This window comes from Gopherus flavomarginatus, chromosome 1 (genome assembly GCF_025201925.1).
Source record: "Gopherus flavomarginatus isolate rGopFla2 chromosome 1, rGopFla2.mat.asm, whole genome shotgun sequence".
NCBI lineage: Eukaryota > Metazoa > Chordata > Testudines > Testudinidae > Gopherus > Gopherus flavomarginatus.
In genome coordinates, this window is record NC_066617.1 from 77,209,271 (window position 1) to 77,223,307 (window position 14,037).

General features: G+C 40.0%; 1 protein-coding gene across 4 annotated transcripts in view; it reads right to left on the reverse strand.

Annotated features, from left to right (window-relative positions):
• The window catches only part of PPP1R12A (protein phosphatase 1 regulatory subunit 12A), a 232,753-nt gene that overhangs the window by 115,078 nt on the left and 103,638 nt on the right, over nucleotides 1-14,037 (reverse strand). For all 4 annotated transcript variants that reach the window (XM_050934674.1, XM_050934656.1, XM_050934680.1 and 1 more), the window contains exon 3: nucleotides 587-705. In XM_050934674.1, the coding sequence (XP_050790631.1) occupies nucleotides 587-705 (119 nt within the window). The remainder of the gene's footprint in view (nucleotides 1-586; nucleotides 706-14,037) is intronic.

Below are 14,037 nucleotides of genomic sequence, written 5' to 3' on the forward strand. Positions count from 1 at the left end.
ATAAACTTCTAGGCCTTTTCTATGAATAAAATGTTTGTGTTTAAGAAGACCCTTTCCAAAAAGTTTGTGTGTTCTTTATGTTAACTATAACAATTGTCCCCAAAAAGAGTTAAATGGTAAACTGGCATGCCCATGCTGGTGGACCTGTGGGGAGAACATGTGTAGGTATACTGGGAAGACTAGAGAGGTTGAGCACTGGGGTCTTGGGACCTACAGCAGCTGGGTAACAGGGCCCATATGCCAAAAAATGGTATCAGAATGGAAGTCTATGCCCCAGGACTGTGCCTGAGAGGTCAGAACAAGAAACAATGTCTGGACACTGCTCAAAGCCAGTTGGACACTCAGAAGCCTATGGGATAAAAAGACTGGATCCAGTACAGCAGCCTGTATTGGCTCCACAAGCAGAAACTTAGACAGGGCTGTAACAATGCCTTGGACGTAATTTTTATCAGTATACGTGGTTTGCTGTAATTCTTTTACATATAAAAATCACTAAAGATGACTTCCAAATATTTTTTTAAAATACATTCCTATAAAGTATACTTAGGTTTAAAAGATAATACTAGACTTCCACATTCAACATTACCTTGTCTATTTACTTCATTTTGAAGCAGCTCTTCCATTGCCTCTTCCTCAGCAATATCTAATGGAGTGTCTCCTTCACTATTCACAGCTCCTACATGTGCTCCTTGGCTAATTAAATATCTGCAAAAGAAGGAGGGGGGGAAAAAGAGTTGGAAGCTAAACAAAACATAAGGTGAGCATCAGGTTAATAAAGTTGGGTACAGTGAAAAAGTAACAAAAGCTGCTAGAACCTGGGACCACACACTGCAACTAAATATTTTAAATTACACACACACACACACACACATATATACACAGTAAGAATAAGACCATAGGTTTACCGACAAGTGTTAGCTATTTAGGGCAGCATTTCAGATAAGATGCATCTTAGTATATGGTGTCAATCTCTGTAGTTAGCCACTGAAAACATTCTGTCATATACTGATAGATCTCTTCAGGGCTTGGGGGCACAAAAAGAGACAGTCGAATGGTAAATGAAAGGTTTCCCTGAAAAACGTAGCGGCCTGAGAATCTATATTTACAGGATTTAAGTTTTCAAATTAAGAAAGTTGACACTCTCAGTACTTATGATTGCAAAGATAGCATCTGGAAGGTTGATATATTATTCTTTGCAGATTTGGGAAGAACACCACCACCAGTGCCTTCAATTCTGCTCCTAACTTAGCCAAGCAGCAGAAAAGTTAACCAGACTGCTCAGTTTCATTCTCCCTAATCAGAATTCTTTAAGCAGTGGTGAAACTTAGGGAACATCTACACTACAGAATCATTCAGATTTTACATAAACTGGTTCTGTAAAACAGATTGTATAAAGTTGAGTGCACGCGGCCAAACAAAGCACAATAATTCGGTGGTGTGCGTCCATGTACTGAGGCTAGTGTCGATTTCTGGAGCTTTGCACTCTGGGTAGTTATCCTGCAGCTATCCCGTAGCTATCCCATAGTTCCCGCAGTCGCCCCCCACCCATTGGAATTCTGGGTTGAGATCCCAATGCATGATGGTGCAAAAACAGTGTCGCAGGTGATTCTGGGTAAATGTCGTCACTCATTACTTCCTCTGCAAAAGCAATGGCAGACAATCATTTCGCGCCCTTTTTCCCTGGATTGCCCTGCGAGACGCCATAGCATGGCAACAACGGAGCCCATTTTGCCTTTTGTCACTGTATGTATACTAGATGCTGCTGACAGAGGCAGTACTGCAGTGCTACACAGCAGCATTCATTTGCCTTTTCAAGGTAGCAGAGACTGTTACCATGCCTATTGTACCGTCTGCCATGCCATTGTAAAATTGGCGATGGGATGATGGTTATCAGTCCTTCTGTACTGTCTGCTGCTGTAATGGGTGCTCCTGGCTGGCCTTCGCTGAGGTCGGCCGGGGGCGCAAAGACAAAAATGGGAATGACCCCCTGGGTCATTCCCTCCTTTATGTTTTATCTAAAAATAGAGTCAGTCCTGCCTAGAATATGGGGCAAGTGTACTAGAGAACCAGTGTACCAGAGAACCGGAGAGCACAGCCTTTCCGTGTCAGATCCCACAGAAATGATGAGCTGCATGCCATTCTAGGGGGTGTCCCTGCAACAACCCCATCCGTTGCTTCCCTCCTCCAAATCCCTCCTGGGCTATCATTGCAGTGTCCCCCCCATTTGTGTGATGAAGTAATAAAGAATGCAGGAATGAGAAACACTGACTTTTTTGTAAGATTAAATAAGGAGGAGGCAGCCTCCAGGTGCTATGATAGTCCAGGCAGTACAGAATCTTTTCTTTAGACATGAGGGGGGGGCTGATGGAGCTCAGCCCCCAGTTGCTATGATGAAGACGGTTACCAGCCGTTCTGTACCATCTGCTGGGAATGACCGGGAGTCATTCCTATTTTATCCCAGGTGCCTCCAGCCGACCTCACCAAGGCCAGCCCGAAGCACTCACAGGATGATGAGGGCGGCTATCAGTCATTTTGTACTGTACCATCTGCCACCGGGGAGGGGAGCGGAGGGGAGGGGGAGGATGCTGCTTTTCAGTGGCGCAGCACCGTGTCTACCAGCAGCATGCAGTAGACATATGGTGACATTGATAAAAAAGTCAAGAAACTATTTTTTTCCCTTTTCTTTCACAGGGGGAGGGGGGTAAATTGATGAGATATACCCTGAACCACCCCGGACAATGTGTTTGACCCTACAGGCATTAGGAGCTCAGCCAAGAATGCAAATGCTTTTCAGAGACTGCGGGGACTGTGGGAAAGCTGGAGTCCTCAGTGCCCCCTCCCTCCCTCCATGAGCGTCCATTTGATTCTTTGGCTTTCCGTTATGCTTCTCACGCAGCACTGTGTTGAGTCCCTGCTGTGGCCTCTCTCTATCATAGCCTGGAGATCTTTTCAAATGCTCTGTCATTTCATCTTCTGTAACGGAGCTATGATAGAACAGATTTGTCTCCCCATACAGTGATCAGATCCAGTATCTCCCGTACAGTCCATGCTGGAGCTCTTTTTGGATTTGGGACTGCATTACCACCTGTGCTGATCACAGCTCCACGTTGGCCAAACAGGAAATGAAATTCAAAAGTTTGTGGGACTTTTCCTGTCTACCTCGCCAGTGCATCAGAGTTCAGATTGCTTTCCAGAGCGGTCACAATGGTGCACTGTGGGATACCGCCAGGAGGCCAATACCATCAATTTGCGGCCACACTAACCCTAATCTGACATGGCAATATCAATTTCAGTGCTACTCCTCTCGTTTGGGAGAAGTACAGAAACCGGTTTAAAGAGCCCTTTATATCGATAAAAAGGGCCTCGTTGTGTGGCCGGGTGCAGGGTTAAACAGGTTTAATGCTGCTAAATTTGGTTTAAACGTGTAATGTAGACCAGGCCTCAATCACCTCAATTTCACAGTGCAGGTGCTGATGGGGAAAGCTAAGAACAACAAAAGAAGGAAGGGAGGACAGCTATTGAAGGCCTCTTTTCTACTCCCTTCACCTTTCAGCTGCCAAGAGGATGCTGCAGGCCTGCCCCCTTGCAGCAACCACAAAGCTCTGGCAGCAGCAAAAATATTCCGTTTCCATTACAACACCTAGAGGGAGAGAGGTTTCAAATTTAGAGATATACTAGCCAAAGTTGCATATTAGAGATGCCACTCCCCCAAGCAAGGTACAGATTCACATACAGGCAAAAATCCAAGCAATTTCCTGTGCAGCAGCACACGTTGAAGTTACTGTGCATTTCACCAGAAGGCTGACCCCAGTTCTTGCTAGCAGGGCCCTTTACATCATCATCATTAGATATATATGCGCATGCACACCCACCCACCTACGCCTAGGTAGGTTGAGCATTCCAGCAGTTTGGTGTCTAATCAGAGAATGTCAGGGTTGGAAGGGAACTCAGGAGGTCATTTAATCCACCCCTCTGCTCAAAGCAGGACCAATACCCAGACAGATTTCTGCCCCAGATCCCTAAATGGCCCCCTCAAGGATTGAACTCACAACCCTGGGTTTAGCAGGCCAATCCTCAAACCACTGTGCTATCCCAATATGTTTCAATATGTAAAATGTTTTATTTTAAATCTAGGGTAGGCACTGAGACCTGGAGTCAACAGTCCAGATCAGGAGGAATTTATTTCTGGTTCTGGAATATCAGATATATAGGTTCCAACAAGGAGACATAAGAAAGACATTTTAACAGTTAGAACTCGATTAACTCCCTCATCTCTATTAAACTATAAGTCTATGAAGTCTTTGGAACCTAGCAGCCCAATGTATATTCTACTGTTGTCAAAGCACCCAATCGATAGTGACTGAAGCATCAGCACCACTCTACATTGCAACCTTACAAATTTCTGACCATGAGGTTACCACTTCTCTTATGGATTTACTTTGTTATAGTAGTACGCAGAGGTCCAAATCAGCACCCCCTTGTACTAGGCACTGTACACACAAAGACGGTTCTTGCCTCAAAGAGTTTACAATTTAAGAATGAGTCACAAATCTCTTCAGCATAAGCCTTCCATATATTACACATGCACATTTCCTTTGGTGATAGATATAGATAGATATAATGTGCTTTCTTAAGCAGTACCTTGTTTCCTATCATATTACATATACGAAATATATAACCTATGGGGACTGCAGATGCTCAGCCATTTTTATTTAGGGTCCTGAATACAGGTTGTGAAACAATTTTAGGCACCAACATTTTTTAAAAATGGGCTATTAGCAAGACCTGCATATAAATGGGCAATACTCATCCAAGGTGGTCTCTGATCTAATTGCTAACTTTTCCAGGAAATATCTTAGTGAATTTACATCCTGACTACTTTTGGCTGAAGTGTCCTACCCATCCTTTAAGGCTCATGCTCCTTACCAGAGCATGCACCACTACCACACATGCCTGTACATTGTTCTTTTTGCCATTTTATCCAGACTGTGACAATGTAAGATACTGCAACAACTGAAATTGAGTGTATAGCTAATGAAAGCAAGTCTACGCACAAGAGAAAAAAATAGCCTTCAAGGTTTCATCCTCTCTCTCTAAGGACATGTAAACAATCCCTCTCCAGTTTTTGAGGATTGCTCTTCAGAGGAGAAGTCTATCCACCAGTATTAAAATCCCACTGATTGAAGTGTTAGCATCCTATGATTTCTTTTCCACTTTCCTTAATTTTTGCCTTTGTCAAGTGATGCAACATACCATCTTCTTATCCATGGTTATAAAGATTACTATTACCTTTATGGATACTCATGATACACAAGGGAGATTTTTACTAGAAACAGCATATCTCCACTGAAAGTCACAGAACTTATTTGCTAGAGACAGTTGGGAAAGCAATGGGATGAACAGCTATTGTAGGCAGCAGCCAATCAATTGCTTGTGTCTATTGCTAAGAACGGTTTAAAACATTTCTCATTTGACTCTACTGCCATGTAACACTGATGGATTCGAGATGCAGGACTGATTTTGCTCATCCTGCTTTGATGCTAGTGTCTGAAGTTCCTTAGAACTGTTTCAGAGATGTGTATAGTTTGAATAATAGAATTTATTAAACACTTTGGTTTAGGTCAAATGTGTAGAAGTTACAGATCTGGAAATTCAATAGATACAGTTGACCACAACCATTTGGAGTTGTGGGTAATGAATAAATCTGAAAATCAGGCACTTAATTAGGTATTTCCATTGGACATTCTTGACTGCTAAATGTATTGAACAGAATTTCTCTCTTCCCTCTTCAAGGAAAGGATGTGCTTTGTCTTTTGATTTCTCTACATAAGTAGTGTAAAAAAGGACTTTGTTCACTTGCCTAAATAAAAAGCAGTGCTCCTTGCTAAAATGTCTGGAGGATGGAATTGTTAACCACACCTCCCAAAAAGGGGTGGAATCAAAATCCAGAGTCTATATAGAGAAGATACTGACAGGAAAAAGCAGGACTGGCTTGTTTGGCGGTGGTTCCAATTTCGTCAATTTGCACACATGAATGGGAGATCTGTTACACATTACAATCAAGGCAAGACAATACATGATAAATGCACTTAATATTGACAACTGTTTAATTTGATTTAGGAAAATAATTCATAGTACAAGTATATGTTTGCAGTGTTGTTGAAGCTATGTTGGTCCCAGGATCTGAAAGAAACAAGGTAGGTGAAGTCATGTCTTTTAATGGACCAACTTCTGTTGGTGGAAGGGACAAGCTATCGAGCTTCAGAGAGCTCTTCCTGAGGTCTGAAGACAGTAACCACAGTGTCTAAGCTGGTGGGGATGGACCAGGAAGCATGGGTTCACACTTTGCAGGATATCACTTAAAATGAAGTGGGCATTAAGGTTAGCAGGTAGTAGGCCATCACAAATTGTTGTAATGAACCATAAAACCAATGTGTCTGTTAAGTCCATGGTTTTTCATGTCCACCAGAGTCATGACTAAGTTCCCACTAATTTAAGTTGACTTTTGAAGGTACTGTGAAGTGTTTTTGGACGACAAGGATTGCGAGATCCAGTGTGGAATGACTGCTTTATGAAAAATGTTCGCCCACAGGTGATATGGCATTTTTTTTTTTTTAACAATTTTATGTGAATTCATTCAAAAGCATAATAATTGATTTCACCCACGTAGGTGTTGCTCAGTCATCTGATGCACACCACGTGTTGTTGATAAGCAGTAAGACCCATGGATCTTGAAAGGTTGTGTGTAGTTTGGGGGGGGGGAGAGGAGGGGGTTAGAGGAAGTGATCATTGTAGCAGTGGTGCCATGTCCACAGATATTTTCACAAAGTGATCACTCCATATCTCAGCTTTTAGTCCTCATCCTCAAGAGTGTCAGCACAACACTTAAAAAGATGAGCCCGAGAACTTAGACACATTAGTATTATGACTTATTTCAAAAAGTTGTAACACTTTACTGCCAACTAATACTTAAGTGCCCACTTCATTTTAAGTGGTCTCCTACAGCTTGTGAAAAACTCTTATACTTAATCTGTCCCTCCTTAAATGTAGCTTAGACACTCTGGTTACCTTCTCCAGACCTGAAAAAAAGCTCTGTGAAGCTAGAAAGCTTGTCCCTTGCACCAAAGGAAGTTGGCCCAATAAGATATTACCTCATCTACCTTGTTTCAGTACATACTATATACAAAAATATTTTGTAAAAATAAAGTATTACTATAAGAACACCTATAAGCATTTTTTGCTCTAACATCTTCTCTGAGAAGTGTGGAAATCACTATTCTGTAAATTATGACGTGTAAAATAGTGAGACTTGCTTTAATAATAATGGCACAATTGAAAGTTTGCATTTCTGTGCAAATTATTTGTCACAAATGCAATGGTATGTGCTGAAAAGTGCATTCTACTTGTGAAAGGTACTGGAGTAGAAGCTCTAGAAAGTACTCCACAAATCTATACCATACTATAAATATGCAGAAGTTCTCACTTCCAACTTATTTTCCAATCTTAAAAAAATGCTGTGAGGATTAGATCACAGGATTAGATAGAAATGACATCTAGAATCATACGGGTAGGGTCTGGCAGCTTATAAAAAAGTCAAAGATAGCACATGCCAAGTCACTTTCTTATGTTACTTCCAAAAGTTCAAAAGTTGCTGGAAAGGAAGGAAGGGAAGAGAGAGATTTAACCATAAGTAGGTACACAAATTTTAACTTACTTTTATTCTTTTTAATCTAGTTAATCCAACATTGTGAAAGTATTTGGGGAAAGGAAACCACCATTGTACAGTTCCAATAAAATAACAGGAACCTTTGATACCATGTCCAAGCAGTTTCTTTTCAGCAAGGCAAGTTCTAAGGCAGTGGAAAAATAAACATTCAATATACAGTGGAATCAAACTATTACAAGCAAGTCTTTTCAGATTTTTAAACTCCTTCAAAACTTTTTGACAAAGTACTCAAAACAAGTTAATTTTTTTAATCTCCAAATTTATCATGGAATTGGACAAACTGGCTATGCACTGCACTGTATTTCATTCTTTTAAAGTGTTATTAAGCCGAGTACCCTCTACAGATATAAAGGATACATTTTGGGAGATCTGCACATTCCATTAGAGATTTCTCTACAGATGCATGTTTTAAAAAAGTAAAAGAGAAACAGCAGTCCGGTCACTGCCAAGGCTATCTTTGGACCAAGAGTTTTCAAGTTTGGATACTTCAGGTTTGAAAAAATCATTCTTAAATGCACAACTATGTGGACTCAAAATTGTGAGTGCTAAGAATTGCAGGTGCAATACTGTGGGTACAGGGAAAAGCATGCCCTCCCCCCTCTCAAAAAATCAGACTCTCTCTTGTCCAGATGTTTCTGAGCACTACTGTAACCTGACCTTAGATTATGTATTAGTTATACTGATTACTTAAGAATCCCCAGTTATCACTTTGAGGATTGACAGGTTCTTGCCCAAAGATCAGGCCCAGTATTATTTTAATTATTATATAGTTGGGAACCCTGATGTGCACAGTTGCAACACTTACAATGTAGGAAATCTTGTATTTACAAATATAGTTAATACATTTAGCACAGTCACAAACACCCCAACTTAGTAAAACAGATAGAGAGATACTACAGAATGTACATCTACACACCCATATACTCAAACCATCCATTGTAGAACAACTTGAAATGTTACCCATAATCTCTCATCACTATCAGCTTCCCCATCACCACCAGCAGCTATCATTTTGGCAACTCCCAAGGGCTACATCTCTCTCTGCTACTGCCCCATAAGCTGGGATGCTACTTTTATAATATGTTACACAGATGCCGTTATGTTTGATGCATATTCAGTAGGGGATTTTTCCCTTTTCCTTATTTGTATTTCTTCACCTCACTAACGCTGGAATGTCTTTTTCCTATAAGTTAGTAAATCAATTATCTCAATTTATTATATTTGTCAATCCATTACTATGGCCCTTTTGTGATTAGATATCACATTTGTTATTTCGGTCTTAACTGATTATTTTGGATATTTCCAAGTTCTAAATTGTGGTGTACCTGTTAAGTTTAAAAGGGGATGAACTTAGGATGTGCCAACTTGCTTTAATGCATCCTCTAAAAGGTCACAGTCATACCTGGACCTTATGCTCTGGCTCCATTTATTTAGCTGAAAGGTCCAAGACACATGTATGCTAACTTGCTGAAGCTAATGTCTTACCGGATACAGGCTTGTAGGTTTCTTGCAGTACTGCTGAATATAATGCAAAGCAGTAAATATAAATGAAGGCACGCTAGCCCACTGGGCTTCAGTAGCAGTGAATATAATAAAGCAAACTAGGCCACTGGGCTATACTACATGGCTTGGCCGATACTGGAGAAAGAAGTTTGCCTTGAAATCCCATTCTTCTGAGGAGTCCCATTCTTCTGTTTGTGGCCTATATATTTTAGGAACTCTCCTCTGTATATATCTCTCAACAGCTCTTAAATGTAGAATTTAGACTAAAGTTTGCAGGTCCTATCTTGAAAAATAAGAGAGCAACTCTCTTCATACATTACTATTTAGAAACCCTGACACAGTTTCACCCATTTATGGGAAATGCATAAAAAAACCTTTCCTAATAAAAACATGGAATTTCAATAATTCAGAGTTAAAGATTAATTCTCTTGTAAGATAATGTCAAATTTTGTCTACTCTAAGTCCCGGTTTCAACACGTCTGAAACCAATATTTTATCTCAGGGCTTGACTTAAAAGCTCTGCCTCTAGATCTTCAGGTGATGCAGCAAAAACTATTGTAAAACTCTATTAATATTAAGCTAATCTCTACAGTATAGTGGGACATGGTTTGTGACCAGAGAGGGAGGGGGCTTCCTTTGAAACACAGATAACAGAAATAGGGAATTAAAGGGTTTAGAGAGAGACTGCTTCAGAATCTGGCACAATGCTCAAGCTCTAATCTACTTTAGGCATAAAGAACTACTTTGTTGTACAGGACTTCTGGACATCATGATTTAAGATTTAATCAATATTACTTAAAAGGATGGCAGTAGAAAGATGGGCATGTATCTTCATTGTGGCTCTGCTAGAATACTTAGTTTCTGGAACCAGGTTTGCAAGGTCATTAGGGAGATAACTGGATGGTTGATACTGCTGGATCTGATATTCATTAGGATGGAGACAGAAAGTGTCACCAAGTGGGAAAAGTGGCCAGACAAATTGTTCTTAAATTCAGAAAAGACCTCTCCTAGAAGTCTGGACCAAGATTTAACAAGTGAAAAATAAGAGGACTGCCATATGCAATAGTCAGCGTTCTGTAACTATACTGAAGTCCAAGTTGAGGATGCCTCCTGGAAGGTCTCTAGTTATACAAACCCATGAGCATCCCTCAGGATGTAAATTTAGGATATACACTTTTGTTTGGTTATTTAAGTAGTCTGTAGGGCCAGTGTGTCATTTTCAGCCAGTTATAGGCGATGTTATTTTTGAACCAAGTTTCTTTATGAAGTCATCAAGTCTATGTGACAAGCTTAATACTGAAAACTGTATTATTCCAGTGCAGGAAGTCTTTTTAAATAAGGGTAACATACTTTTCTAAGCATACTCAAGAAGAGATTCACCAATTTACCACAAAGAGAAATATATAAGGAAGTGTTAGAAACTCCACAAGAAATCTGAGCTCAACATCAATTTTGTGGAAAAAATTACTGGGAGCCTATATGAAGTTAAGACTGGAAAATCTATCTTCATGACAGCTGTGACGTCAGTTACTGGCAGAGGAACTAAGGAAGTATTGTGTGCTGCTTAGTTTTCAGGATTTAAGAGTAAATTATGGTTTCAAATCTGTGTCTATATACCACTAACTATGTTTTTAAACAGCTTTTAGAATCATACAAGTTCTATGGTTTTGTTTAGATAAAACCTCTAAAGTCACCTTTAAAGTATACTTTGCAAATCCCTTCATTTATTAACACAGGACACCAAGGGGAATTCTGCTAAAATATCTGTGTACACAGTTAAGTTTCTTTTTATCACATTTAAAAAACTGAGTTTGAGAGAGCTTAATATTAAGAGGTCAGAGTATTCTAAAACATTATAATAGCTTATCAAATGACCCTTTTACTGTTCACTTTCCCTAGGGTTCATAATTTTAGAAAAAGACAGAAGTCACCACAACAGGATTTTAATGAACATAAAACTAATATTCAATGGGAATTCTGCCATTGATTAAACTGGAAAAAGGACTGACCCCAGAAAAATCTTACGCCTAAATTAAAGGGAAAAGCTATTAGGAATTCAGGAAGGCAGGCAAATCAGCAACTAAGTGAAAAGAATCAAGAAACATAGTATACACTTCTTAAATTAAAGTTAATATTTGTACTCTTATGTAATACTTTTCATTCACAAATCTCAAAGCACTGAAGTATTAAATAAAAGACCTAGTATTTTCATACTTATCCACAATATTTTTAAAAATTACGCTCACTTTTAAAAAGTGAATATTTTATATCAGCTGTGATACAGCATGGCCAGAGGGCAGCAGGAGAGTGGTAGCAGGGAGCCTTACTCCCTGCAAGGGGAGGAAGGTTTGTTATAGATTAACTAGAGCACCTGAAGCCAATTAGAGCACCAGCAGTCAGTCATGTGATAAAAACCCCTGCTTCAGTCAGACAGTGTAGGAGTTGGAGCAGAGAACAGTAATGAAGAGACACAAAAGGAAAGTTTGGAGAAGTGCTGCGGTGGGCTGAGAAATCCAAAAGAAACCCGAGGTAAAGGGCACCTGGCTTGGGTAAAAGGAGGGCAAGAAGCCCCTTCCCAAGCTGAAGGGCAGGAGAGGGAAGTAGCCCAGGGGAAGGAACCGCTAGTTCAAGTGGTTCACCACAAACCTCAGGGCCCCTGGGTTGGGACCTGGAGAAGAGGGCGGGCCCAGGTCCCTCCCTCTCCACTCCCCTCCTCAAGGACACTAGTGGGGTAATTAAAATACCAGTTCAGAGGCAAGCAATGGTGCCCTGAAACCTTCCCCAAAGAAGAGAAAGCGCGAGACCCAGCATAACAGTACCAGCAATTTCCACACAACACAGACAATACAGTACCAAATTCTATCCTGGTATGCACCTTTTTACTTTTGAGTCAATGGACTTTCACAGGTTTAAAGCAAAGAATTTAGTCCCCTGGGCAGCAAAGAATCAAAAACAACCTCACCTCACCCCTCAAAAATAACGAAGCCAAAAAAGATGTACCATATTAATCTAATCTCAAAGTACTCTAAGCAATTTTTTCTAAATAACCTTTACTCTAAGGTTATCATTATATTTTATAGCACTGAAAGCCAAGAAATAAACATAACCTTCCCCCCTCCACCTCCCCAGAAACAGATTTTTAGGCTTCTTTTAAGAAGGTTTCTCTGAAGTCAGTTTCAAAATAGCAATCCAATTACTTTTACCCGTAATATCAAATCAATAAATTTGAAACTTAATTTTTAATTCATGCCAATAATGAAATAACAGGTATATTCCATAACAATGAAGTCACTACACATCACAAATCTATTTCATTCTAAACATATATCTGTGAATGTTACAATATATTCTTTAGGTCTGCAGAAATAAAATCAGATTTTATTTTTTTTTAAACTGTATTGATGTGGGAGGGGTTTGCCTCCCCCACCCCCCCTTAACTACATTTCACAATACAGGAAAATGAATGAGGATTATGCAGTAAGTTGCTCAATACCACCTAGTCTTTTAAAGAAATCCTTCATACAGACGAAAATCTCTATGAAACCTTACTTCCAGTATAGCTTGTCTGCAGTGTAAATACACTGTTTCAGAGAGTAAGACAGCTTCCACCAGCCTCACCTATGTGAATCAGGAAAGTGATTAATAGATCTAATGCAGAATGGCAAAATTCCATTAGCCTGGGAAAAGTAAAATTGACAGGTCCTGAGCTGCTGCTGGGCAACGTGAAGACAACTTTGAGGGAGCACTACCTGCTCTCCTTAAGTTCTGTAGCAGAATCTGCCTATTATAGGAGTTGTAGCTAAAACTCCTTTGCTTCAGGCTTCCCTCCCTTCTGTGGGGGGAGGTAGAATAGCAGAAACCCACACCTCTTACAGCAGTTAGAGAACGGGATTAGCGAGGAAAAACCCAGAAAACAATGCAGAAAAAGATATATTATGATCTATTTACAGGAAAGAAAAAAGAAAATAAAGCCAGATAACATCATGATGGGTATGGTGTAAGAATCCAAATAGAATAGAAATAGGAAGCAAAAGGAAGTGATTTTTATGCTGTATTTGATTTTAATTATTATAAATTATAGTACACAAACCATGCCCAATGGTTTTATTCTTTTACAGTGCATGGATTAGGGATGTGGAACAGCTTCCAGATAAGGAGAGATTAAAAAGACAGACTGTTCATCTTAGAAAAGAGACAGTTAAAGGGGATACAACAGAGGTCTATCAAATCATGAATGGTTATGGAGAGAGTGAATACGAAGTGTCATTTACCCTTTCACATAGCACAAGAGCCAGAGGTCACCCAATGAAGTTAAAAGGCAGCAAGTTAAAACAAACATAAGGAAGGATTTCACCTAACACACAGTCAACCTGTGGAACTCATTGCCAGGGATGTTAAGACCAAAAGCATAACTGGGTTTAAAAAAGAATTAGGTAAGTTCATGGAAGATAGCTCCATCAATGTCTATTAGCCAAGTTGGTGAGGGACAAAACTTGATGCTCTTCCAGATGCTAGAACCTGGAACTGGACAACAGGATGGATCACAACACTTAACCTGTTTTGTTCATTCTCTCTGAAGCATCTGGCACGGTCCACTGCCATAAGACAATATACTGGGCTAGACAGACCATTGGTCTGACCCAGTATGGCCATTCTCATGTTCTTAGCTATGGCTTTAACATAGTATGGTAGCACAGGTATTTTTCACCATGTCTAGGTTGGTATCTTTTATATGCTAGGGATTTAAAACACACACAAGTGTTCTGCTTCTCTCCCCCAAATGAACAACAGTTACAAGAAAAAGGGAG